The sequence below is a fragment of the Falco peregrinus genome, chromosome 7 (assembly GCF_023634155.1).
Source record: "Falco peregrinus isolate bFalPer1 chromosome 7, bFalPer1.pri, whole genome shotgun sequence".
NCBI classification, from domain to species: domain Eukaryota; kingdom Metazoa; phylum Chordata; class Aves; order Falconiformes; family Falconidae; genus Falco; species Falco peregrinus.
Genome location: NC_073727.1, coordinates 87,047,671 through 87,072,212, shown reverse-complemented (window position 1 = coordinate 87,072,212; position 24,542 = coordinate 87,047,671). Strand labels below are relative to the sequence as shown.

Below are 24,542 nucleotides of genomic sequence, written 5' to 3'. Positions count from 1 at the left end.
GATTTTTGTCACAAACACATGCTGGTGGTTGTTTTCCTGAGATGTAAGGGTTTAGTTTATAGGATCTTTCAACAAGGCCAGAATAAAGGCTTCCCTGTCTATCTTTTTCTTCCCCCCATGCCACTAAAATCCAGATTATCTCTTAAGAGTTAAATGATATTCAAAGATGGAAACTTTGCTCCTGTTGCTTAGGGTTTCCTTAGAGTTTATTTTAGAATTTAAATGCTTTCTTAAGACTATAATACTTGTGGAGAAAATGAAGAATTAAAAGATCAATGTATTTGCAAAATAACACATGGTAAGCAAACTTGTTATGTTGAAGAGCTGACTTAGTGTCAGTGTGCTGAGGTACTGAAATTACATTACCTTTCTAATATCGACCTGTTTTTTGTGCTCTGTCAGGTTGCTGACAGAGCTTTCTTCTGCCTGGGACGGATGCCAAAAGTACTTCTATCGGTCACTTGCACGCCACTCTAGACTTCAGACAGCATTGTTAGCACCTGCCAAGGTAAAAACACTGAAGTAAAAACAGAAATCACATTTTTGTTAACTCTATTTTACCAGCTTGGACTCAAATTTTCTAGTAGTAAAAGGATGATGTGAGATAATACTATGTTCTGTAATATGATACAAAATACAGTATTTTGGACCAATTATTAAGCGCAGCATTTTAAAACCTGTTGTTTTATAAATGAACAATATCAATTCAGTGAACTAAGTTAGTAATCTGTTCAACGTACAGTATCTTTCATCCCAACAGATCCTAAATTGCTACTTCTTGTGCATTAAGGAAAGTCCCAAAATGCTGAATCAAAAAATGTTGGGAATACAAAGCCATGATTAGTTGATGCTCATGAAAAAAGTCAGTTGAGATCCATAGTTGGGCATAACTGGAGTCTAACACAAAAAGTGCAGATATATTTCCTTGCTTAAAAATTGGTCTAAAATCAGTAGAAGGAACAAATGAGTTCTGCCAAATCAGTACCACTTTTCCAGTATTCCAGGAAAAAGGGATCTCTCCCAGATGCTCTTCACTCACTGTGCTTCACCTCTTGTTTTACAACATGATGTTGTCAGACATCACAGCTGATAATGGCCATAAATAATAGAACGTAGCTCTGATCAGTTTTGGTCTGTCTTGTGAACATTTGTTCTAAGCTTTAAAATGGGATCCCTTCTAATGAAAAGAGTGAAAGTAGTAAATCTGGAAAAACAAATTGTGGGAGAAGGAAGAATTAGAGTTCTGCAGAAAGAATTGCAGATCTGGGTGCAAGCGCAGGGCCTTGATCTCACTGCAATTACAGAGACATGGTGGGATAACGTGTATGGCTGGCTGCGAACTTTCGAGGAAGGACAGAGCAGCAAGGACAGGTGGTAGAGTTGCTGTTTATGTAAGGGAGTAACTGGAATGTATTGAGCTCTCCCCAGGGGTGGATGAAGAACGAGTCAAGAGCTTATGGGTAAAGATTAAGGAGCAGGCCAACATGGGGGATGCTTGTGGTTGTTTACTACAGGCCACCTGATCAGGAAGAGGAAGTCGATGAGGCCTTCTTCAGGCAATTGGAGATGGCCTGTATAATCACAGGCCCTGATTCTCGTGGGGGACTTCAACCACCCTGATAATCTGCTGGAAACACAACTAGGTGCATGCACAAGTCCAACAGGTTCCTGCAGAACATTGATGATAACTTTTTGATGCAGGCAGTAAAAGAGCCAACAAGGCAAGGTGTGCTGCCAAATCTTGCACTGACAAAAAAGGACTGGTTGGATGTGAAGGCTGTGCGCAGCCTTGGCTGCAGGGACCACGAGATAGTAGAGTTTAGGATTCTGCATGGAGGAAGAAGGGCAATAAGTAGGATTGTAGCCCTGGCCGAACTTTGGCCTCTTCAAGGACCTACTTGGAGGAATCCCATGGATTAGGGCTGTAGGAGGTAGCGAGTTCCAAGAGAGCTGGCTAATAGTCAAGTGTCACTTCTTCCAAGCTCAAGAGAGGTGCATCCCTATAAGTAAGAAAGGAAGCAAAGGGGGCAGGAGGTCTGCATGGATGAGGAAGGAGCTTCTGGCAAACCTCAGACAGTAGAAGGAAGTTTATGGGATGTGGAAAAAGGGACAGGCCACATGGCAGGAATATAGGAATGTTGTCAGAACATGCAGGGATGCAGTAAGGAAGACTAAAGTCCGGTTGGAATTAAATCTGGTGAAGGAGGTCAAGGACAACAAGAAGGACTTCTTCAGGTATATCAGTAGGAAAAGGCTGACTAGGGAAAATGTGGGCCTGCTGCTGCATGAGGTGGATACCCTGCTGATAAAGGACACCTAGAAGGTGGAGTTACTAAATGCTGCCTTTGCTTCAGTCTTCCCTGCCAAGGCCAGCCTTCAAGTTTCCCAGACCCTGGAGGCAAGAGAGGAAGTCTGAAGAAAGGAAGATTTTTTTTTTCCCTTGGTCAAGAAGGATCAGGTTAGAGATCACTTAAGTAAGCTTGACACCCACAAATCTGTGGACCCTGATGAGATGCACCCTCAAGTTTATGGAGGGCGTAACCTTGAGGTTGTGGAGGACAGGAGAGGTGCTTGAGGACTGGAGTAAAGCCAGCATCACTTTCAGTCTTCCAAAAGGGTGAGGAGGACAACCCAGGAAACTACAGGCCAGTCACCCTCACCTCCATCCCTGGAAGGGTGATGGAAGAGCTCATCCTGGAGGTCATCTCAAAGCATGTGGAGGAAAAGCAGGTTATCGGTAGTAGTCAGCATGGATTCACCAAGGGGACCAACCTGACAGCCTTCTGTGATGGAAACACTGGCTGGGTAGACAAGGGAGAGCAGCTGATGTTGTCTACCTCGGCAAGGCTTTCAGTATTGTCTCTCATAACATCCCCTTATGTAAGCTCAGGAAGCGTGGACTGGATGAGGGGACAGCGAAGTGGATTGAGAACTGGCTGAAGGGCAGAGCTCAGAGGGTTGTGATCAGCAGCACAAGGTCTAGCTGGAAGCCTGTAGCTAGCAACATTCCCCAGGGGTCAGTACTGACTCCAGTCTTGTTCAGCTTGGTCATCGGTGACCTGGATGGAGGGACAGAGTGTGCCCTCAGCATGTCTGCTGGTGATACAGAGCTGGGAGGAGTGGCTGACACACCAGCAGGCTGCTCTGCCGTTCAGTGACACCTGGCCAGGCTGGAGAGCTGGGTGGAGAGGAACCTGATGAAGTTCAACCAAGGCAAGTGTAAGGTCCTGCACCTGGGGAGGAATAACCCCATGCACCAGCACAGGCTGGGGGTTGAGCTGCTGGAAGGCAGCTCTGCAGAGCAGGACGTGGGAGTTCTGGGGGACAGCAAGCTGCCCACGAGCCAGCTGTGTGTCCTGGTGGCCAAGAAGGCCCATGGGACCCTGGGGGGCGTTGGGAGCAGCGTGGCCAGCAGGTCAGGGGAGCTGATCCTCCCCCCTCTGCTCTGCCCTGGTGAGGCCACACCTGGAGTGCTGTGTCCAGTCCTGGGCTCCCCAGTTCAAGAGAGACAGGGAACTGCTGGAGAGGGCCCAGCAGAGGGATATGAAGGTGATGAGGGGACTGGAGCATCTCCTGTACGAGGGAAGGCTGAGAGAGCTGGGGCTGTGTATCCTGGAGAAGACTGGGAGGGGATCTGGTCAATGTCTACAGATACCTTAAGGGCGAGTGTCCAGAGGACGGGGCCAGGCTCCTTGCAGTGGTGCCCAGGACAGGACAAGGGGCAACGGGCACAAACGGCAACACAGGAATTTCCACCTGAATATGAGGAAGAACTTTACCTTGATGGTGGCAGAGCCCTGGAACAGGCTGCCCAGAGAGGCTGTGGAGTCTCCTTCTCTGGAGACATTCAAAACCTGCCTGGATGTGACTGTGCAACCTGCTCTGTGTGAAGCTGCTTTAGCAGGTGGCTGGAGTAGATGACCTCCAGAGGTGCCTTCCAACCCCGACGATGCTGTGATGATTCTCTGAGTAGTTTTAGCAATGGTCATGAATGTAAAAATGTAGGCTGGTACCTCACCATTTATGTAAGGTAGCTTTACTATTGGAACTAAATTCCTGATAAGAATTATTGCAGTAGAGTGCAATTTAATATGTCTTGTTGCAGAAGCTACTTGTAAATGAAATTTGTGTGCAGGTTATATACAAGATGCAGAAAAATTAAGATGGGGAAACTAATAACTATGATTTTGGTCTGCATTTTTAGAGTTGTTCAATTAAACCATAACCTTTTAGCCTCCTCAGTGAAATGAAATGGAGGCACGGAGGATGATGTCTGCTTATTCATCTTAACTGTCCCCTCCCGCTTTTTCTGTATCTGTTTTCTTTAGGATATTGGACTGGGTAGCATTGAACGATGCAAAGGGTTCACTGCACATCTCATGCAGATTCTGGTCAGACAGAGACGATCTCTTACCACATTGACAGAACAGTGGATCTTACTGAGGTATTTTGCATTTTCCAGCGCTGAAATGTTGGCAAGGAGTTTGACAGTAAGCAATTCAGTTCAAGAAATACGGAAAATAAGCTGGAAGAAAATAGAATTCTTCCCTACTTTCCCATTTCTCTCCTCCATTCAATTAAGTCTAGATAGAAAAGATTTTAAAAAATGGGGGGTGGGGGTGGCAAAAAGAGATAGTGTTAGATATTGGTTATCCTGTCATGGCTGCCAATATTTTGGAATCCAAATAATTTGGGAAAAGAAGTTAGGCATAAATGAAGACTATGAAATAATTACTGTAGTTAATTAGACAGTTGAAGTTGAACTTCAACTGAACTTTAACAAGTTAAACCATTAAACCTACAGATTGTGAAATCTCTCTCATTTGGTATTGGCCTATGTTAATTTTGCCTCTGTTCAAGTTGTTAATTTGATCTGGAGCAAAGAAATTATCTGGATGGCACTTTAAGCCAAAATGAAAAAAACCTCAACAGCTTAAAAAGAAAAATTCTAGAAAGGTGGAAGACACTTGATCTTGTGTCAAAACTGCAAAGGAAAAGCGTATAGGAAATTCTTACTTGATGTGATTTTTCACTCCATTGCGTGACTCATCGGTTTCATTGCAAACTCCACTGTTGTTCTGCATATTTATGCTCATCACTAATGTAATCCATAAAACTTCTTGACGTTACGTCAGGAGCTATTTCCTTTGTATGGGGAAGGAAATCTAGGCTGGAGATTACTGGTGCAAAGTTTCTGTTCACCCTAGGAAACTTGGAAAAACAAACAAAAAAACAACAGAACAAACAAAAGCCCAATCCTCAACTTAGCAGTTGCAGGAGGAGTAAAACTTCTGAGACACTTATCTGCATTGCTGACTCGCATTGCAAATCAGATTAATCATTTGTTGTGAGCTGACTGGTCCATAGCACTTTAGAGAATGAAGGTGTGTTAGAAGCTAATTTGCTTTTATAATGGAGGAATATTAACAATATTTGAGTATCAGACTCGGAGTTTAAGGATTGTTTGAAAAGATGGTGTAGGTCTGAGAAATCTCACAAAATCCTATTTTCATAAAGACAACTCAATCATACGCAATGGAGAGAAAAATCTACTAATTAACAAAACCTCTTTAAAAAAAATACTATTGTTTTAGTTTTTCCAGAAAAAGCTTGACTTACACTGAGTCCGTATGTTCTAGATCTTATGAATTTAGTCTGAAGGTTGAGCTTTTAAAAGGAAAGTATAACATAAAATTCAGCGATTGTAACTTTTCCTTTTTTCTTAAACAGGAACCTCCTGAGTTGTATAGAAGAGATAGAGTCTAGGTTGACTGCTGACAGAAAATATACCATAGCATTTCCTCCTCAAGACAGTATTCAACACTGGACTGACAAACTGCAGCAACTTTCCATGCAGTGCGTGATGGTTCTTGAGGAGCTGTCTTGGTTTATGCAATGCTGCCCAAAAGAAGAGTCAACAAAGTGCGGTGACAATGAAAGGACAGATGCCAAAGCAAACATTTTTCAGAGTTCAGGACCTGAAGTAGGAAATGTTTTTACAGGAATACCTGACCTAATTCCCTTAGAGCTAAAACACTTGTCTCCAGTAACAGCTGAGCAATTGCCTCCTGGATGCAGGATGCGAAATAAGGATCAGTTATGGCTGCAGGTAGCTACACAGTTGAGTGCAATGCTGGCAAACGTGAAAGCGATGAAAGTGGAAGTGGACAAAATAAGACAAGTTTCACATGAGACCTCGTTTTATTCCTGGTGAGTTCTACATGTGCATGAAACGGAATCTCTGTATCTGCCTATGCCTGTCTTTAAAAGTGCATTCAGATGCTCTTGAAGCTTGTTTCCATTCTTTTTTCTCATGAAATGCAGTGCCTAGCTTTTTAAACAAATGTATGTGTCTTCTCCCACTCCCCTGACAAGTCAGAAAAAAATTGGTCCACCAGCTTCTCAGTTTGTCTTTGATTCCCTGGGATTTCATCCCCATAGTTCCTTAGTTAATGAGGTGAATTTCAAATGACAACTTAATGCAGAAAATTTTATATTAAAATAAATCTGTAGCCTATTTAATAATAATAATCCTCTGATTTTCTCTCCACTTCAGTGTATGTGGCACATCTGCTTGTTTTTAAACTTCAGCTGCTTCCCCCTTACCTGTGCCCCGAGAAAAGGTTTAATCTTAAATTGAACTGTTTGTTCTTCTTTGAGAATTATGGTATTTCTTTTTGTAGGAGAGATTTTGAAGTTTGCACATCGGCTATGAGTTGTTTGCTGGAAGTGTCGGCTCAGTTACAAGGCATAGAGTCCCTGTTTCTTCCAAATGGGGAAGACAGGCAAGCTGCAAATCAGATGGCCCTAATCAAGAGCCTAAAATATATACAAGAAGTAGTTAATAAAACATCTGCAGACTTCACAGCCTGGAGAACACAGCTTCTTGCTTCTATGTCAGACTGCAATGGTAAGGACAATTCCTTTCTGCCTGTTTTGTAATTTAGATGAAGATACAGGAATTCATTAGTTTGGTTACTGCAGAAGATGGCTCCATGTTCATTCGGATATCCAGAAACACTTGATGAAATTCAAACTTGCAAACTTCCGTGCAGACTTAATTTGTGTAGTAATATTTTTTCCCACTTAGCCAATGTTGAGAACAGATCTTATGCCATAGTTGTAGGTCAGGATTAGGAAGATTTTAGAACTATGTAGTAAAAATTGCATAGTGTTTATCATTAGGCAACATAGTAACCTGTAATTTCATGTGTTTCTGTGTAAAACTGCCTGTGCTGTGGCTCAAAAGGAAATCAACGGTCAGATGAAGAGTTTGTGGAGCACTTCTCAGCAAAAGTGGAAACTGTTATCCATGTTGTTCTGTATGCCATCCAGTGTTTGGTAGAGAGAAAACAGGAAGATGGAAAAGAGGAAGAAAAATCTGCAGAGGAGAATGGTAAGTTTGTTAATTTACTTCAGAGGGAGGAGAGAGTTTAAACTATGCAAACGTAAAAGTTCTTTAAACAGTGTGTCCAACAGAGGTACCAATACACAAGGAAATTGCCATTTTAATAGAAGTCTCCTTAAGCAGATAGGATGGAAATTTCTAGATTGTTTGCTATAGGATTTTTAGAATATCTGACTTGATTTCTCTGGTTTTTTATGTATTTCAAACAAAGAGGATGCTGCCTCATTTGACTTGATTGAAGTGGGACATATAACTAAGTTTTTGGATGAAGATCTCTCTGCTGATTTGGATTCTTTGCATGTGCAAAAAGCAATTTTAGCAGTTTCAGAACTCGTGGAGAATCTGAAATCTTACGGGGAAGATTACACTTCCGATAAACATCAGGTAAAATGTTTCTCTCGAGTTTTTGGCTTGGGGGTCTCAAAAGATTTGGAATTATGACCTTTGGTGGCTAAACATGCGTTGCTTCTTATTGTCCAGTGCCTTAGAACTAGAAGCATATGAGAAATTAAGGCCAGATATAGATACTCTTCTGTAATGCAAAAAAGCCAGGTGTTACTTTAGTAAGATGGAAAAGTTTTAGGTTTTGTGAAAATGTAGAAAAAGTTCTGGAACCTTTAGAAATTGTATTTAAACCCACCTACTGATATTTCTGGTTTGAGCATCCATTGTCAGTCTTCGTGAGGTGCATCTCAGGATGTACGTAATCATGTTTGACAGCAGTTCTTTGGCTTTAACTGCAGTTCTTCAACCAGTCCTGCTATTTGCTGGCACGTCTAAATCCCATGCTCTGCAAGTATTCAGACCTCATCCTGTTCTACCTCACTGTTTCACTGGCTTCTCACAGGACTACTGGAAAATTGCTTTCTGTTCTAACTGGCATTTTTACAGAGCTTGCCCAAAAGGTAAGTTGTTAGAGATAACAGTGGATATATGGTAAGCATATATTTAATGTATACAAAAGTCTTAAGTAGAAACTAAGCTGAAAGGTGTACTTACTACTACAGAAAGTTTTCTGTTTGCCTTGATAGGGGTTTTGTCTGCCAAAAGAATTACTTGAAGATGAAGCTGGGGAGGGAGCAACCCAGTTTCATGATTATGAGGATGGCGGTATTGGAGATGGGGAAGGCAAGAAGGATGTGAGCGACAAAATAGAAAGTGAAGATCAGGCAAGTGTTTGGGGTTGTTCTTGTTTAATTCAAGCAAAACTAGAAAAGTCCTTGAAATCCATGTTGTGGGTGTTTCAGGTAGAAGAAACATGAGGTTACCTTCAGTCCCATATTTAGGTTGGCTTATATCTTTGCATGTAAGCTTATAAATATTGTTGTAGTACTTTAAGTAAGCTTTAACATATATAGTAATTTTTGGCTTTGCTAATAATTCAGATAGAAGACAGTTTTCAAAAGGGTGAAGAGAAGAAGAAAGAGGATCAAGATTCTAAACCAGACATTGAAGGAGAAGACAATGCAATTGAAATGTCAGAAGACTTTGAAGGAAAAATGCATGATGGGGAACAGGAGAAAAAAGGTTTCATTCTTCTATGGCAAAATAAGAAATATTATAGATCGATGCAGTAATGGTTCATACTTATATAATGAAGCCTAAACTGAAAATTCAGCATTCAACAACAGAGTAGTGCCATTTGTATACGAATACTAAGTAGTATTAATATGAATGCTAAGAAGTGTACAAAGAAAAAGACTATCTTCTTTCACTGTAATGGTTTTGGAATGAAGGGAGCCAGTAGTTTCTTCCTGTTGTGAGTTGACCTATAGGTGCATTTTAAAATTAGTCACTTTGTGGAGCTGTTGACAATCAACAGAATACTTGAGAATATGGCTATAATGTGACTAATGGAATTATTGCTAACTTATAAGCAATGAAAATAATTTAACTTTACTTTTTTAAAGTGGAAAAAGTAGTAACATTTGGTAGACTTATTCAAGTTGCTACTCAGAGGGTAGCAGTTCTTCACTTGAAAGGGTTAACGGCTCAAACATGTGAAGCTAATGTGGCTTATAAATTATGGTAGTGTTAATCTACTTTCAAATCTCTGACAAAATGCCAGGAATAATTTCATTGCACAAGAACGGAAATTCTGAAACTAATAGATAAAGCAGAATGGACCTTCCCACTCCCAGTAATACCAAAATGTTTTGGAAGTGGGAGATGGAGAGGGTAACAAACAGAGAGTTTAACTTATCCAAGTTTTGCACCTGGGACACGTTAGCCTGAGGGAGAGAATTCTCTGTGTGTCAGTATGTCCAAGAGAATACTCTGAACCACATAATTGGGTTCAGAGCAGGTAACACACTGCTTTTCTGGGTTTTAGTGTTTGTCTTTTTTCCATATCTTTTAATTAACTGCATAAAGCGATGAAGTTAAGGTGCTGAATACGACTGCTTGTATGTTTCTGAAGTTAACAAAGAAGTCATCTTTCTCTCTTCTGTACTGAAACACATTCTGAACCGTACACAGAAAATGATGAAAATTCAGAGGAAGAGGAAGAGCTGGATAAGCAGATGGGAAATCTTGGTAATGCTGAAGCTGATGATAAACTGGATGAGAGGCTCTGGGGGGATGAAGATGAAGATGATGATGATGATGATGCCAGTAGTAAAACAGAAGAAACTGGACCAGGAATGGACGAGGTAAAGAGAAAAGGCGTAGGAAGAAAAAATCAAAGAAATTAAGCTCTGCTAACTTGATGTGCCCTAGACTGTGCATTTTCTTGCGTATCTCTTGGTCTTGGAAAGGGGTAATTTGAGTATATCAGAAGTTTTATTTAGTGTTGCCTTTTTTCTTTAGGAGATGATGTCTTGTCATTGACACTTTGAGACAGGTAGCTTAATTGAGTTTCTTTTGGATTTGTTGTTTAATAGGAGGATTCAGAGCTTGTTGCAAAAGATGACAATTTTGACACAGAAAACAAGGATAATAAAAAACAGCCTCCCAAGGATGAGGAAAAAGAGTATCAAGATGATGAAAGTGGAAACAAAGAGAAAATCCATGAACAAATTGATGAGGTAAGACTACACGTTAACTTGCTGTTAAACCATACTCTGTCGCTCATACAGTGTTTCTGAGAGTGTGAAGTGCGTTGAAAAAAGTTAGTTCATTTCATAGCTAAAAGTAAACCATATTGTATCCATTATATTATATGTATATTTTCTGATCCATAATTCAGAAAGAATTTTTGTTTGCACTAACCTGAACTTGTAGTGGCTGCCAAAACAGGCTTTACGCTGAACTGATGTTTTGATGGACAAAGCTTAAAAATTCTTACTCTGTAGTTTTTAGCAACAGGAACACCTTAAGTCATTGTGACTCATCTCAAAAATCTGTGTACAGTATGCTTGAAGATTCTGCATAGTATGCAAGAGTGCATTTGCCATCTGCAGGAGTGCAGATTCTGTTCAGAGATCTTTCAGGTAGGAAAATTAGATTCTGAACACAACCTGCTGGTTTTAACTATCACCGATTTATGTAATTGCATTTGCCAAAATTAATCTTCTGCTCTTCATAGGTGAGGATGTGTACCATTGGAAATTTGTTTTTAACTGATCAGAATGTAATACTGTATCAATATTGTATACAGTATTTCTGCATCCAGGGAATTCAGTAGTGTTTTTTTAATCTTTGCATTCCCTCCTACTTACTGCGTACCTATTATTTCCCACCCCCCCACCCCCCCATCATTCTTTTGCTGACAGCGTGAGTATGATGAGAATGAAGTAGATCCTTATCATGGCCGGCAAGAGAAAGAGCCTGAAGTTGAACCTTTGGACCTTCCTGATAATTTGAACCTGGAGAATGATGCAAAGAGTGATGAGGAGGAAGAGGATGAAGGTACAACTGAAAATCTCTACAGATTCCTAGATGAAAGCCAAATGGAAATGCAGGGGGGTGAACGGTCAGATAACGAGCTCTTTTCCTCTGTAGAAAAAGCAGAGGTGGTAGTAGGATTCTGTATTAGAAGCAGCTGCATATTCACTTCTGTGTACTAAAATATCAACACACCAAATGCGGGTCAGATAAGAACTCAACATTACAACATTTTCCTTTACCTCCCTTTTATACACACTGCAGAACAGGCTTTCTCATGTTATTCCAGTAATACACCCTAAATTATGCTAGAAACTCCTTATTTAATTGTCTGGTTGCTTGTGTGGGTTGGTTTTGTTTTTCTATGATTCTCGGAAGCATACATACTCAAAGTCAGCTGACCCTCAAGAATATTCGGTTAAAGGAAGTTAACAGGAACTCATCCTTCTGTATTGTTAGTTACAAACCAATTATGATATAAAGGAGTTATCTGCTATAGAAAATCATAGGTTCTGTGTACAGAAATCTCAGGTTTTGGTTTTTGTGGTGTTTTTTTGATTGGCTGGGCAGTTTTATGCAGATGTACTTCACTGAAAATTTAGTATACCTTTCTGATTTTTTTTAATCCAGATGAAGAGAATGCTTTTGAAATAGATGAGAAACCTGTTGATTTAAATGAGGCAGAGAAGACAGAAGAACAGAATGAAGAGGATGCTGGTGAATCAGAAAGAGATGATCAAGATGCAGAGCCAGCTGAAGAAAGCATTTCTGAAGATAAAGCAGAGAAGGAAGATGAAGGGAACAAAGATGTTAACGATCAAGAAGATGCAGGGAACACTGAGGATGCAGCGGAAGCAGAAGAGGAAGAGTCACAACCACCTGATGAGGAAAAAAATGAATCATCTGAAGATAAAGGAATCCCTGCTGCTGACCAAGGCCTTCAACCTCAGGTAGAGAGTTAATAAATAGAAGCCTGACTACATTTGCGGGAAGGGATGTGTGTGTTTTATTTTTTGTACCTTATACATGACTTAAGAAGTGGATGTGTTCTGATACTCTGAAACAGATTTGACATTGGTAAGTGTAATGTTAGTGAGAACCTTTGTCAAGATAACAGAGATGTGCTTACTACTAAACTGGTGTATTTCTGTCATCTTTATTCCTGTTACCTCCTTGGCCTTCTGTTAGAATGGACTGTTTCAACTGGAAGGGACCTACAGCAATCATCTGGCCCGAGTACCCGACCAGTTCAGGGCTGACCAAAAGTTAAAGCTTGTTGTTAAGGGCATTATCCAAATGCCTTTTAAACACTGACAGGATTGGGGCATCAACCACCTCTATAGGAAGCCTTTTCTTGACCTCTTGATCACCGTCACAGTAAAGAAATGCTTCCTAATGTCAGTCTAAATCTCCCCTGGTGCAGCTTTGAACCATTCCCACACGTCTTATCGCTGGACACCAGTGAGAAGAGCTCAGCACCTCCCTTTCCCCAAGAAATGAGAGAATGAGGTCGCCCCTCAGCCTCCCTTTCCCCAAGCTAGACAAGCCCACAGTCCTTAGCCGCTCCCTGTAGGACGTTCCTTCCAGCCCTTGCGCCAGCTGCGTTGCCCTCCTCTGGATGCATTCAAGGACCTTCACAGCTTCGCAAATTGTGGGGCCCAGGACGGCACGCAGTGTTCAGGGTGAGGCTGCACCAAGGCTGGATACGGCAGGATAATCACCTCTCCTGACCGGCTGGTTACAGCGTGTCTGACGCACCCCAGGGTGCCGTTTGCCCTCTTGGCTGCCAGGGCACCCTGCTGGCTCACATGGAGCCCGCTGTCAGCCCGCACCCCCACCCCTTCCCTCGGGGCTTGTGTCCAGCCACTTCTCTCACAATTTGTACTTGTGTCCAGCATTCCTCCGTCCTAGGTGCAGCACCTGGCACGTTGACTGGTTAAATTTCATCCCATTAATCATAGCCCAGCGCTCCAATCTATCTAGACCCTTCTGCAAGGCCTCTTGCTCCTCAAGAGAGTCACCGGCACCTCCCAGTTTGGTATCATCAGCAAACTTGCTAACGGTGCATTCAGCTCCTGCATGCAGATCACTGATAAATATATGGAACGGCACTGGCCCTAGAACTGAACCCTGAGGAACACCGCTGGTGGCCGGTCACCAGCCAGATGTAGCCCCGTTCACTACAACCCTCTGAGCCCTGCCCTTCAGCCGGGTCTTCACCCAGCACACCATGAACCCGCTCATCCTGCAGCTGGACAACTTCAGAAGGATGCTGTGAGTGACAGTACCAAAAGCCCTACTTAAAACCCAGAAAAACTACGTCTGCTGCCTTCCCTTCATCCACTGGGCAGGTGACCTTATCACAGAAGGACATCATATTAGTTCAACAGGACTTTCCCTTTGTGAACCCATGTTGACTGTGCCTGTTGATTCCATTATTGTTTAAATGCCTTTCAATAGTACCCACTTTCCAATGTTGTTTAGAATGTTAAAATAAACTGATGTTATTTCAGGAAGAAGAGGGTAAGGATAACTCAGAGATGGATGAACAGATCCCTGAGCCTGAGGAAAGAATGGAGCATGAAACACAAGGGCAGACTGGGCAAGAAAACCTGCAGAGTGACAGTGCTGTTGAGCTGGCTGGAGAGGCTTCAGAGAGAGACCAGTCTAAAGAGGTAAATTACGTAGGAGTATCCGAGTTAAAAATGCTGAATTTTGAATGTTTTCAAGTTACAATCAAGGAACTGCTGCCATACTTTTAAAAACTGTGTACAAGATTCAATTTTTAGAACACCAATTATAAATTCACTGGAAAAATTGAAGACAGTGTAGATACCTTCATAGCAGTGAAAACGGTGTGTGTGGTAAGTTTAGACTGACAGTTGAGCTGCAGAACTGTCTTGTCTGCTCTCCACAAGAATAGTACTTGCAGTTGTGAGCCATTTGTCATTCGCAGCAGAAAGTAGCACAGCACTGCATGCACTTCAACTTCTGAACTTTGTCTACAACAGCTGCTATTTTCAGTTACAGTTGTGATTCGTGATTTTTGATAATTATTTTTTCCCCCCGCCTCAGGAAAATGGAAGTGGAGCTTCAAGTGCAAATCAGTCAGAAGGACATGAATCCACACGCATGGCCCGGATGGCTTCTCAGAAGCAAAGCAGAAAAAATACCCAGGTTCATCTCTTCTTTTTAATTTTTATTTTTCTTATTTTAATGTCTTAATATTAACCAACAAATAGGCAGGACTCAATTTCTCCTTGTCGGAACTCTTGTTCTAATCAGTGTTTGGTTGCAGCTCACTTGAAGTTCATGGTGTTAATTTGGGGGGTTTTTCCAGAGTTTCAAGAGGAAACCTGGTCAGGCAGACAATGAACGCTCAATGGGAGACCACAATGAACACATCCACAAGCGGTTGAGAACCATAGAATCCAGCAGTGAAGCAAAGCAGAATACAACTCAGCCTAAACAAAACATGGAGGAGGCTGATGCATTCGAACATATCAAACAAGGCTCTGAATACTATGATGCACAGACATATGGTACGTTGGTATTTCTGGCTGTAAAGAGTTGTCATTGCAGAATCAAATCCTGAGGTGCTCCTATTTTCTGTAGTTTTTCAGAGTATGTTTTTTAAACGTATGTTTAAAGTCCTTGCTTTGGTTTAAGATATAGCACCATTTCACTACAGTAAGTGCTACTTGTTGGCAATCAGGTTCAAACTAACGATAACATTTTTGAAAATACTGAATTCACTCACAAAAATGGATTTCAGTTTAAGAAACTAAATTTGTCTTCTCCAAGTCTTGTTTAAATTATTTTGAAGCCCAAACTGCTACCACATGTTCAAAATATTTAGGAAAACGCAACAGGTTCTTTATTCTGTATAAACAAATGGATGTTTCTTTAAAAACATTACTTTAAATAATTTGGTTTCTCTTGAAGTAACTATTTTATTCATCAAGTTTTCAGAGCAGTAGCTCATTGACACAACATGGCACAGCTCAGTGAAAGATAAAACTGAGGTTTGAGACAATAGCTCCAATCTCTTCTGAAGTTCACTAAAACTGACAGGCAGTGGCCTCAGAATACAACTTTGCTATTCCTTCCTCCTTCCCCTTAACAAGTATTGTTGCATTTGTACAGATGTAGCTAGCAAGGAGCAAGAGAAACCTATTATGCCTCTTGAAGAAAAGGAAGAGGGAGATTCTGAAGACACAGAAATGGAAACAGAAATGCAGAACAGCGAGGATCTCAAAGCAGTAGACACAGAGGAGCTGAAGCCAGAAAAAAAGTCTACTGCCACTAAAACTGGTATATTAGCTTAAAAAAACATTCTAAACGTATGCTGATATGCATCTTTAAATGTATATGTAGGTATTTCTATTTACATTTAATGGATGAGTATACGTTTTACAGGACTAAAACATCAGTTCTCAATTGAATTTTTTGCAGCAGTATTCTTACTCCTGCCTAGTAACCAGCATTATTAGCCTTTGCTAAGTTGGTTGAGTGACAGAGGGGTTTGCTGCTTTCTTTCCAGTTAATGGTCTCTCGTCTTTATCTGCTTCTTTGAAGTGAAGAAGTAAAAAGCACACATTGTTAGACATATGCCAATTAATTAAGTGAATTGGCATTATAACAATGCATTCCAGTGTCACCAGCATCACGTAACTTTTTTTATGCGTAGCTTCTGACAAAACGTCAAGGAGGTTGAGGAGCTGGTCTGAACAACATCCTGTGCGGTAGCACTGAAGTGTCACTCTCTGACTGCTTTCTTCCATAAGTGGGAATGAAACAAACCTGAGTTGCCATAACCGAATGTGGCTATCAGATGTGAATTGTTAGTAGATGAGAAGATGATAGGTCTGACTTGTCAGCCACACAGCCCACACAAACAACATAAGCTAGATATAAGTATCTCCTGCCAGTTGCAACAGAAGTATTTAATTTTGATGAACCTAAGTAAATGACGCTAGCTTGGAATTCTGCGTGGTTTTCTTATCAAACAAAGCAAAAGCTGGCTGGAGAGGGGAGACCAAATTCACCTTCTTGCCTCCCACTCCTTTCAGGCTCAATCTCTTCATTTAAATCTCTTGCTAGACTCATTAGCGTGTACAGGCATTGGTACAGGCATGCGTGTAGTCAGTCTGGTTTTCCACGTGATTCTCTATCAGTATGTTCTAAAACACTAGGATCTTTGAAACATTTCCTACAAGTAGAAACAATTATAAAATCTTTGGTCCATTCCTTTATTTGTAAATTGATTTCTGATTTATAGGAAACTGTTCCATTACAAAACTAGACAGGAAATATAAGAAAAGATTGCCATTTGTTTTAATGATGATTTTCTGAATGTTTTGAAATTGCTTTATACCTCCTGTCACTCTGTCAGAGAGGCCATGAAGCTCAAAAATGCACTTCATCAATGGAATTTTCAGGTGTTAAAAGATCTGTTCACTAATATTTTGTTCATTTGGCAAAAAGGTTATAAGACAAGAAAACAATTTGCATAAGTAATTGGCATATATTCCAATGAGTTGCAGTGAGTTGCAAGGTGTGTTCATCCTATTCCTAGAACTGATTGTCTCAAAATTTGTGCACTTCTCTTAAAATGATGTCTGGGTTGCACTACAAAGCATGTTAGACACTTTGTTAAAGAGTTGAGATACAATATTGGTTCTTGCATTATGTGAAGTCCACAAAGCGTGTAATTAGTTCTGTGATTGTAGGAGCAAGTGAAGTGGAGCCAGAGATCCAGACTTTTGACTCTGAGGATGTCAACAAGTCTGCAACAGAAAAGCATCCAAAGGTGACTGAAGAGAAGCCAGAGAGAAGCAAGGACTCGACCATACATACAGCCCATCAGTTTTTGATGGATACTCCCCAGGTATGATGTCCAATGTGTCGTCTTATAATTACAGCAGTAGAAACAGACTGTTTTATTTGACCTGTGTTAATGAAACTCTGTAAATGCAAAAGTTTAAAATTACTTTAATTCACACAACTCAGTATCTTGCCGTTCTTTAATAGCAGAACGGAAAGTAGCACGCAACAAACTGCTGTTTATGCAGCTGAATGATGACTTTAAAATGACAAGTTCTCTTCGTCCTTATGTGAGAAGGTCCCATCCTCACTCTTTTTAAAAGAAGCTTTTGTTTTTGTTACTGTCAAGAGCCGTGTTGCTTAGACGAGTCTGCTGATCAAATGCTTGGACAGAGTGGAAAGCGAGGGGCAAGGGGGTGTGTGCCTGAAGATAAAGGGTTCAGAGCGATGAGAAAGCTGGGCATCAGTGACTTTAAATCATCGTTGTGTTCACCGCAAAGTATTCACCTCAGTTAATTCATCACAATATATTACTTCCTTAAAAAAGCTGACTGCAAGTGTAGAACTTCTGTGAGCCTTTTATGAATGTCTCCATTGAAAAAATATTATTGTAGCCTAGAAAATCCTAGAGCTTCATTTAACACTCAGTTTCCCACTATGAACTGTTAGTTGTGAAAAAGCACATTTTATCATAAAGAGCTATGGCATAGAAGCAGTTGATTCTGGATAACCAGTTGATAAAGTAGGAACATTTTCAGTGATTTAGAAGTGTTGACCTTTCATGCTTAAAATATTGTGTCCTGAGTACGTACTTGGAGGGCAATGTTTTACTATTCCTATGCAACACGGAAGGGACTGTGTGCCAGCTATACCTGGTACTTCCACGTTAATGCTAAATGCTGTAGCTCGTTGGAAGAGGGCTGCTGAATGCAAGAGTGTTCTCCTGTTGCCAGAATAAGTTAAGTGCCTCTTTGGTTGTGGTGGGTGGGTGGTGGGTTTTTTGTGGGTGGGTTTGTTTGTTTTTTTTCAATTGACATGCAAAACCTGAAACGGGAGGGGGAGATCTTGCAGAAGGGGGGAACGTTGCTTTGTGGAGAAGTGCAAGTCTCTCTTTCAGCAAAATGGAGAGGGAAGAAGCCCCCTCCTTGTACATTCTTCCTGCCCTCCTTAAACCTGCAGTAGGTAAAGAGAGGGACTGCTGCTACTTCTTGAGGAATGAGAAGTTATTGGTACTGTTGAGTTCGCATTCGTAGGCGTATTTTCCCTAATCCATAAACCTGCACACTGTGCAGACCATGTACTGCTGTTTAGCTAAACTATGGTTTTACAAGTCAGGAAGAGAAGTTGTCCCTGAAAGCACAACAGAAGTAAAAGAAATGTATTAATAGATGCTTCTAGCTTTGTTTCTGTGTTGATTGTGTCACAGGTGCAGGTATTTGTGGGGAGGTATTTATCCTTTTTGTACACAGAAGGTATTAAAAAAAAAATGGAGATTTAGAATCTTCATTTAAGTTTTTTTTCAGATACTTTTGTGTCTAAAAGAGTAAGAACAATGCATTTTACCTTTTTTATAGTTTGGGGATCACCAGATGTGTTAACTTACTTTTCTGTCTCATAAATCTCATAACTACGCTTCTAGCATGTTGTTAGAGATCCTGAAGAGCTAAGAAAGGAACTTGAAAGGCAACTGGAAGCTTGGCAGACACAGCAGTCTGGAACTCCAGATGAGGTTTGTGACCTTAATATAAAACTGTCAAAGCATCCTTCATTGCATTATTTTGTCTTGGTTTATGCCGAAGCATTTAGGAAGCCAAGCAGGCTGGAATCTAAATATTCAAAATCACATTATTTAGATACTATTTTTGTTGTTAATGTCTAACTTGTTCTGAAAAAAAATTACATTATTCTTCAAGCAGGGTGATGTTTCAGTTCTTGTTTTGAGCATTCTGTGTGCTATTTGCAGAAATATACTCTGTTGATAATGACTTAAAATTTGCATAGTTAGACACATTTTTCTCAGCCCTGCCAAGCTCCTTCCACTTTGAGTTGTCACCTCTGCAGTTAAATGCTGGACGCCACTTTCACAAAATTACGATCAACAGAAGCATCTCCTTTGGTTGCAGTGGTGGAGTTTGAACTAACCAACAGAATATGGTACTTGCTCTGACTGCCCTAGTCATGAATTGTAAACCATGTTTGGAAGTAATTCCTGAATGAAATTGCCAGTATAGAGGCTTAACAATTTTGCTGAACTTTGCTGAAATTTGATTTTTGATAGTCAAGAGAACCTAGCAGACTTTATGGTTTACTTTGCTGTAATACCAACTATCAGTTGGTGGCTGTTACAGGATTTTCCTGTATCAACAGCAACACCAAAGTTGCTTTGTGTACTGCTAGAGAAATACTCACTGCACATTGCAGCTGTGTAGCAGCAAGGAGCATGCTAAGTTGAATGCAAACTGTCATCTTTATAGAGTGCTTACAAAACATCCACAAAATTTCAGCTGATAGTTACCTGCTACCTCCCCCTTAGTACATGGGAGTTTGTTTTGGTTTTTCAGGCAGCACTTGCCAACTTCTTGTCTTTTCATAATTCATTTCTATTTATTTCTGTATGTATGATGTTTTAGGAGAAGGAAGCAGCACAGTTGTGGCAGAGGTATTTAGTACTGACAGCTCCTCTATCACAGCAGCTTTGTGAACAGCTACGGCTCATACTGGAACCCACTCAGGCAGCCAAATTGAAGTAAGTTGGGTCTTTCTGAAGCTTTTTGTTTCTCTAAACTCTTGGGTTTGGAGGGCTTTAACCTCTCTATGACTTCATGTTGTTCTTACTTTATAGCAATTATTCCTGTTTGTAAATGCATTTGTTTTACTTTTGTGTGGGAGCACTAGTCTATTTTATGAAATGCGCACGTGATAGAGTCGTAGGTACCAACACTGAGCGTATTGCCTCCTATTTTTTTTTCCTCTGTGCAACGGGTGGCCAAACCAACTGAAGTGCTGTTGAGTCAAAGACAGTGTTAAATTTCAAAGTGGCTTATGTTATTTTTAATGTTAAGTTGGTTGTTTTGTTTTTTTAAGAGATCTAGACTTGTTTCAAAATGGAGGAGTCTAAATTCAAGGTTTGCCTTCCATTTTAGGCATGTAGATTTAAAAACGTCTTTTAAAAAAACACTGAGTATCCATTTTGCATTAAAAATGCAAGACTTTTTTTTGTCTGTACCAAAAAACGAATATTAGAACTACTGAATTTTTTTTATAATATTCTACAAAATTTTGTTGTTTGGTGCCTGTGCTCAGATTTCCAGAATGAGGTATTTGCTGATAATCCCTGTCACTGTATTTTTCTTCTTCACTTTTAGAGGAGACTACAGAACAGGGAAGAGATTGAACATGCGTAAAGTGATTCCATATATTGCCAGTCAGTTCCGAAAAGATAAGATCTGGTTGCGAAGAACCAAGCCCAGTAAACGACAGTACCAGATTTGCTTGGCTATTGATGATTCCTCTAGTATGATAGACAATCACTCTAAACAGGTAAAATAAAACATTGGAAGAAGTATGAAGAAATTGCCTTTTTTTGATGAGTGTGTCAGCTGCTGACTTGTTTCATACAGAGCTGGTGGCTGTTGGAAAGCCACTGGAAAATTATTTTTTGCAGCCTACAAAAGCCCATAACTTGCTTACCTATGCAGTTCATTGGATGGTTAAATATTAGTTCATCATGGCTCACCTGTTGAGTTTTCATTTATTAACTATTTAGGAGGAAACACACATTTTTATTTCAGTGGTTACGTCATTAGCCTGCCTGAAGTGGTACCTCTAAATCAATCAGCTGAAGCCTTCAAGTAGAACTAGTGTGTCTTTATTGCAAGGGCTATCTTGCATAACTCTAACAGGGAAAAAAACAGGCACTCTTCATTATTTATTTTTTTTTACTAGACAATAAAAGTAATTTCAGTAACATTCATCATATTTAATACTGAGCTGTGAGTAAACTTGGAAAATTCTATTTTTGATATAAGGTTTTTTCTTTAATAGCTAGCATATGAATCCCTGGCAGTTATTGGAAATGCACTGACACTTCTAGAAGTGGGACAAATTGCTGTGTGTAGGTGAGTATATTAGAAGTCCTGACTTTTCCTCTAGACTTCAGAGTGTAAGTATCGGTTTCACACTGAAACATTTTTTTCTTTTCTAAAGCTTTGGAGAGACTGTTCAGCTGCTGCACCCATTCCATGAACAGTTCAGTGACCAGTCAGGGACACGGATATTGCGTCTTTGCAAATTTCAGCAGAAGAAGACAAAAATAGCCCAGGTACACAAGAATGCCTCTAGGGCAACAGGTTGGCAAATCTTTTCCAGACATGAGGAGCTTCATGCTTTCGTGATCGTTTTGTAACGTTCACTGGTCATTTATATTTGAGAGTGTGATACCTGGGTAGATAACAAAGAGATAAAATGCTCACAATTTTGAAGTGATAGTATTTTCTCACTTCTAGTTCTGATGTATGCCACTTTTAAGCATCCATCTTTCTCTGTTTGTATTGGGTCTTTAGCAGTACTTTGGGTACAAGCTGTTGGGTACCCCTGTGCCAAATCCCATCAAAGTCTGTGGGAGTTTAGGAGGTTTCTGTGTTCCATGGATTTCACTGGAGGAGGAGGAGGAAGAGCATCATGTGTTTGTCAGGCTGTAAGTTTGTCAGACTGGACTGATACCTGAAGATAACTTTCCTGGACAGCTGCAGAGTCCTCTTCTTTTAGGAAGGTTCTTGCAGTCTTAACTTTCCAGACTTGAATAAGATCTTCCATTAATATAAAACAGAAAAGGAGGAGACCCAAATAGCTCAACGGTAGTCTTACAATTGTTGAAACTGGGAGGACTTGACAGTTGATGTCCTTCATTTTAATGGGGAATATGTAACTAGATACTTCTGTTGCAAGTTGAAGCCAAAGAATTTCAACCTAGAAATAGGATGTGTATTTTTAATGGTGCCATTAATCCATGAACAATTTACTGAGGTTTTGATGGCTTTGTTAGCACTGGAAGAATTTTAAATCCAGATTGAAGGCTTTTCTGGAGATTCTATAGTTCAAAAATACTTACTAGTTTGAAGCAGGAGTTAATACAGGAAAATGCCGAGGACTATCTGTGTAGGTGGTCAGACTAAACTATCTTGTATTTAAAATACAGAAGTGTGTTCTTTAAAAATGTTATCATTGTTTGTGATTTCATGATGAAATAACTTAAGCTTCTTGTTTCCTCTGTAGTTTCTAGAGTCATCAGCAAATATGTTTGCTGCAGCACAACAGGTGTCTCAAAATAGTAATCCTGGTGAGCTTTTTTTTTTCTGTTACTATGCTCATTGCTGCTCGCTACAGGCCCAAAGCAGTATCCTGACAGAAAGGCTCCTAGCTCTGAGAGAGACATCACTTGCATTAGGGCTTTGGGGTTGGTTTTGTCAAAAGAAATCTTGAAATTACATCTAAAGACATCTTGAAATTTACATCAAAAGACGCCTATATCGTATCTGTCAGTAATTCACTGAAATTTTGTTTAAGGCTCTTTGAAAAGGCACACCTTGCTTGTTCCCCTTTATGTTATGTTTCCAGATTGTGTTTAAGTCCTGGACACTGCCTGCTTTAGGGCGCTGTCCAGCTTCCCAGTGACCTTGACTCCCTAGGCACTTCTGCTCTTGCTTGAGAATTTGATTCTGTAGGTATCGAGAAGCACACCGTTCCAAGGAGGGTAAATGTTTGCCTCCTACCTGCCTTTCACTGTGGTGCAAGTTGAAGTCATGGGCTGTTTGAATTGCCCAGAAAAGCTGGAAGGCTTGTTACCTCGCGTCTGACCCACATTTGGCCTAAAAGGCTGCTTTGTGCTGTTGTCATGGTGGCACCCGTATTTGTAAATTTCTCGTAAAAGTACTCCCGTCTGGCATTTATAATCTATAGCTGCTTTGCCACAGGGTGGCCAGGCTGCCGGAATATTCTGAGGGAGAGCAGTATCCAGTCGTGTTGAACTGGGCTGGGATGCAGCAGCAATCGGCTCCCTAGAATCAAGGAGCTAGCGAGAGAACAGGCAGTAGGATCCATCACCCCTGCTTGTAAAAAGACCAAGCCCTGTCCCGGTTGCGGCCTGCCTGCAGAAAGGGAGCCAGTGCTCTCGTCACTCCCCAGCCATTAAGTTGCGGAGGGAATGGGACAGAGGGGCTCGCGTTTCCCAACTAATTACTGTGATTTCCCTTGTAAGTAAAAGATTATAGATACATAACTTAGAATGTTCCTTTGGAGGGATATAGCTGTCTCCGACTCTGAGGGCAGCTTGCACCAAGTACCGTGTCTCCAGAAAGTGGCCGGTGCGGAGGAACGCGGCAGCTGCTCCGGGTGTTTCGGGAGCCTTACTTCGCAGTGGCTTTGCCTGGTCCCGAGGACTGAACGCCCCGGAGTGGTTGGACTGCCTTCACACTGTCTCTGGAGCTATCTTCTGCTTTAAGTTCCTCCAAAAGTAACCCACCGTGGGCAGTCCGGGGTTGCCAAGCCCAGTAAAGTGGGGACAACAGGGAGACACATTTCAAAAGCCTAGTCACAGTCTAGGGTGAAATGCTGACACAAGTGCACCCATAGGTGGATTCTTTATTTACGTTGCAGCAGCTGCTGCTCTGCTGTGGTAATGATCTGCTGGCTGGAGCCCTGTAATTCAGCCAATATTTAACTCCTAGGCGCTAACCTGGCATGAATGACGAGGCCGTAACTAGTTTCATTGGTGTTTTCCATGCCTTTCGTCCTTGATTATGGGACTGATGGACTGGGGTGTTTTCCCCCAGTTATTCTCAGGGGTTTAACAAACCACTGAGAAACTTTTTCTTGGCCCTGGTAACTGCAACTTAAGTCACAGAATTCTATTTGATAATGACTTCATTTCCTTATGAATACTTGTTTTTTCCATTATACCCACAGGGCTAATAACAAGATAGTCTTTGTTTGTCTTTTAAATGGATTACTCTAATTTACTGGAATATTTAATGTTCTTTGTGCTCAGAAACAGCACAGCTGCTTTTGATTGTATCTGATGGAAGAGGCCTTTTCTTGGAAGGCAAGGAGCGAGTGACAGCAGCAGTTCAAGCAGCTCAGAATGCCAATATCTTCGTTATTTTTGTAGTGTTGGACAATCCGAATTCCCGGGTAAGTAAGTGAACAAGGGAGAAGTATTCTGCTGCAGTGAATGAGAAATTGATAGGAATCTTTTCATTGTCTTTTGTAGCCTAATTTCAGGTTTTCATAACATCTGTCAGATCTTCTATGATTTCTCCCTACTATGATTCTTATCCTCTTTTGTATTTAAAAAAAAAAAAGACTTCCATGCCACAGAACAGCTAAGTAAGACCTCTTGTATTCAAATGTAATGATTGGAGATTTTGGCCACTGGAGAAGTAGCTGGTAGGTTCACAGATTCACAGTTTGAGAGTCTCACTTTTGA

General features: G+C 40.8%; 1 protein-coding gene across 1 annotated transcript in view; it reads left to right on the top strand.

The window, feature by feature from the left end:
- Positions 1-24,542, top strand: part of MDN1 (midasin AAA ATPase 1) — a 103,902-nt gene that overhangs the window by 77,844 nt on the left and 1,516 nt on the right. The window contains exons 77-101 of the mRNA XM_055809860.1: positions 403-508; positions 4,329-4,444; positions 5,731-6,210; positions 6,684-6,910; positions 7,250-7,396; positions 7,620-7,792; positions 8,152-8,313; positions 8,440-8,577; positions 8,794-8,935; positions 9,887-10,059; positions 10,291-10,434; positions 11,122-11,257; positions 11,864-12,183; positions 13,747-13,908; positions 14,309-14,410; positions 14,574-14,775; positions 15,380-15,547; positions 16,966-17,123; positions 18,699-18,788; positions 19,690-19,805; positions 20,425-20,599; positions 21,104-21,177; positions 21,266-21,380; positions 22,334-22,397; positions 24,105-24,247. Of these exons, the coding sequence (XP_055665835.1) occupies positions 403-508; positions 4,329-4,444; positions 5,731-6,210; positions 6,684-6,910; positions 7,250-7,396; positions 7,620-7,792; positions 8,152-8,313; positions 8,440-8,577; positions 8,794-8,935; positions 9,887-10,059; positions 10,291-10,434; positions 11,122-11,257; positions 11,864-12,183; positions 13,747-13,908; positions 14,309-14,410; positions 14,574-14,775; positions 15,380-15,547; positions 16,966-17,123; positions 18,699-18,788; positions 19,690-19,805; positions 20,425-20,599; positions 21,104-21,177; positions 21,266-21,380; positions 22,334-22,397; positions 24,105-24,247 (4,033 nt within the window). The remainder of the gene's footprint in view (positions 1-402; positions 509-4,328; positions 4,445-5,730; positions 6,211-6,683; positions 6,911-7,249; positions 7,397-7,619; positions 7,793-8,151; positions 8,314-8,439; positions 8,578-8,793; positions 8,936-9,886; positions 10,060-10,290; positions 10,435-11,121; positions 11,258-11,863; positions 12,184-13,746; positions 13,909-14,308; positions 14,411-14,573; positions 14,776-15,379; positions 15,548-16,965; positions 17,124-18,698; positions 18,789-19,689; positions 19,806-20,424; positions 20,600-21,103; positions 21,178-21,265; positions 21,381-22,333; positions 22,398-24,104; positions 24,248-24,542) is intronic.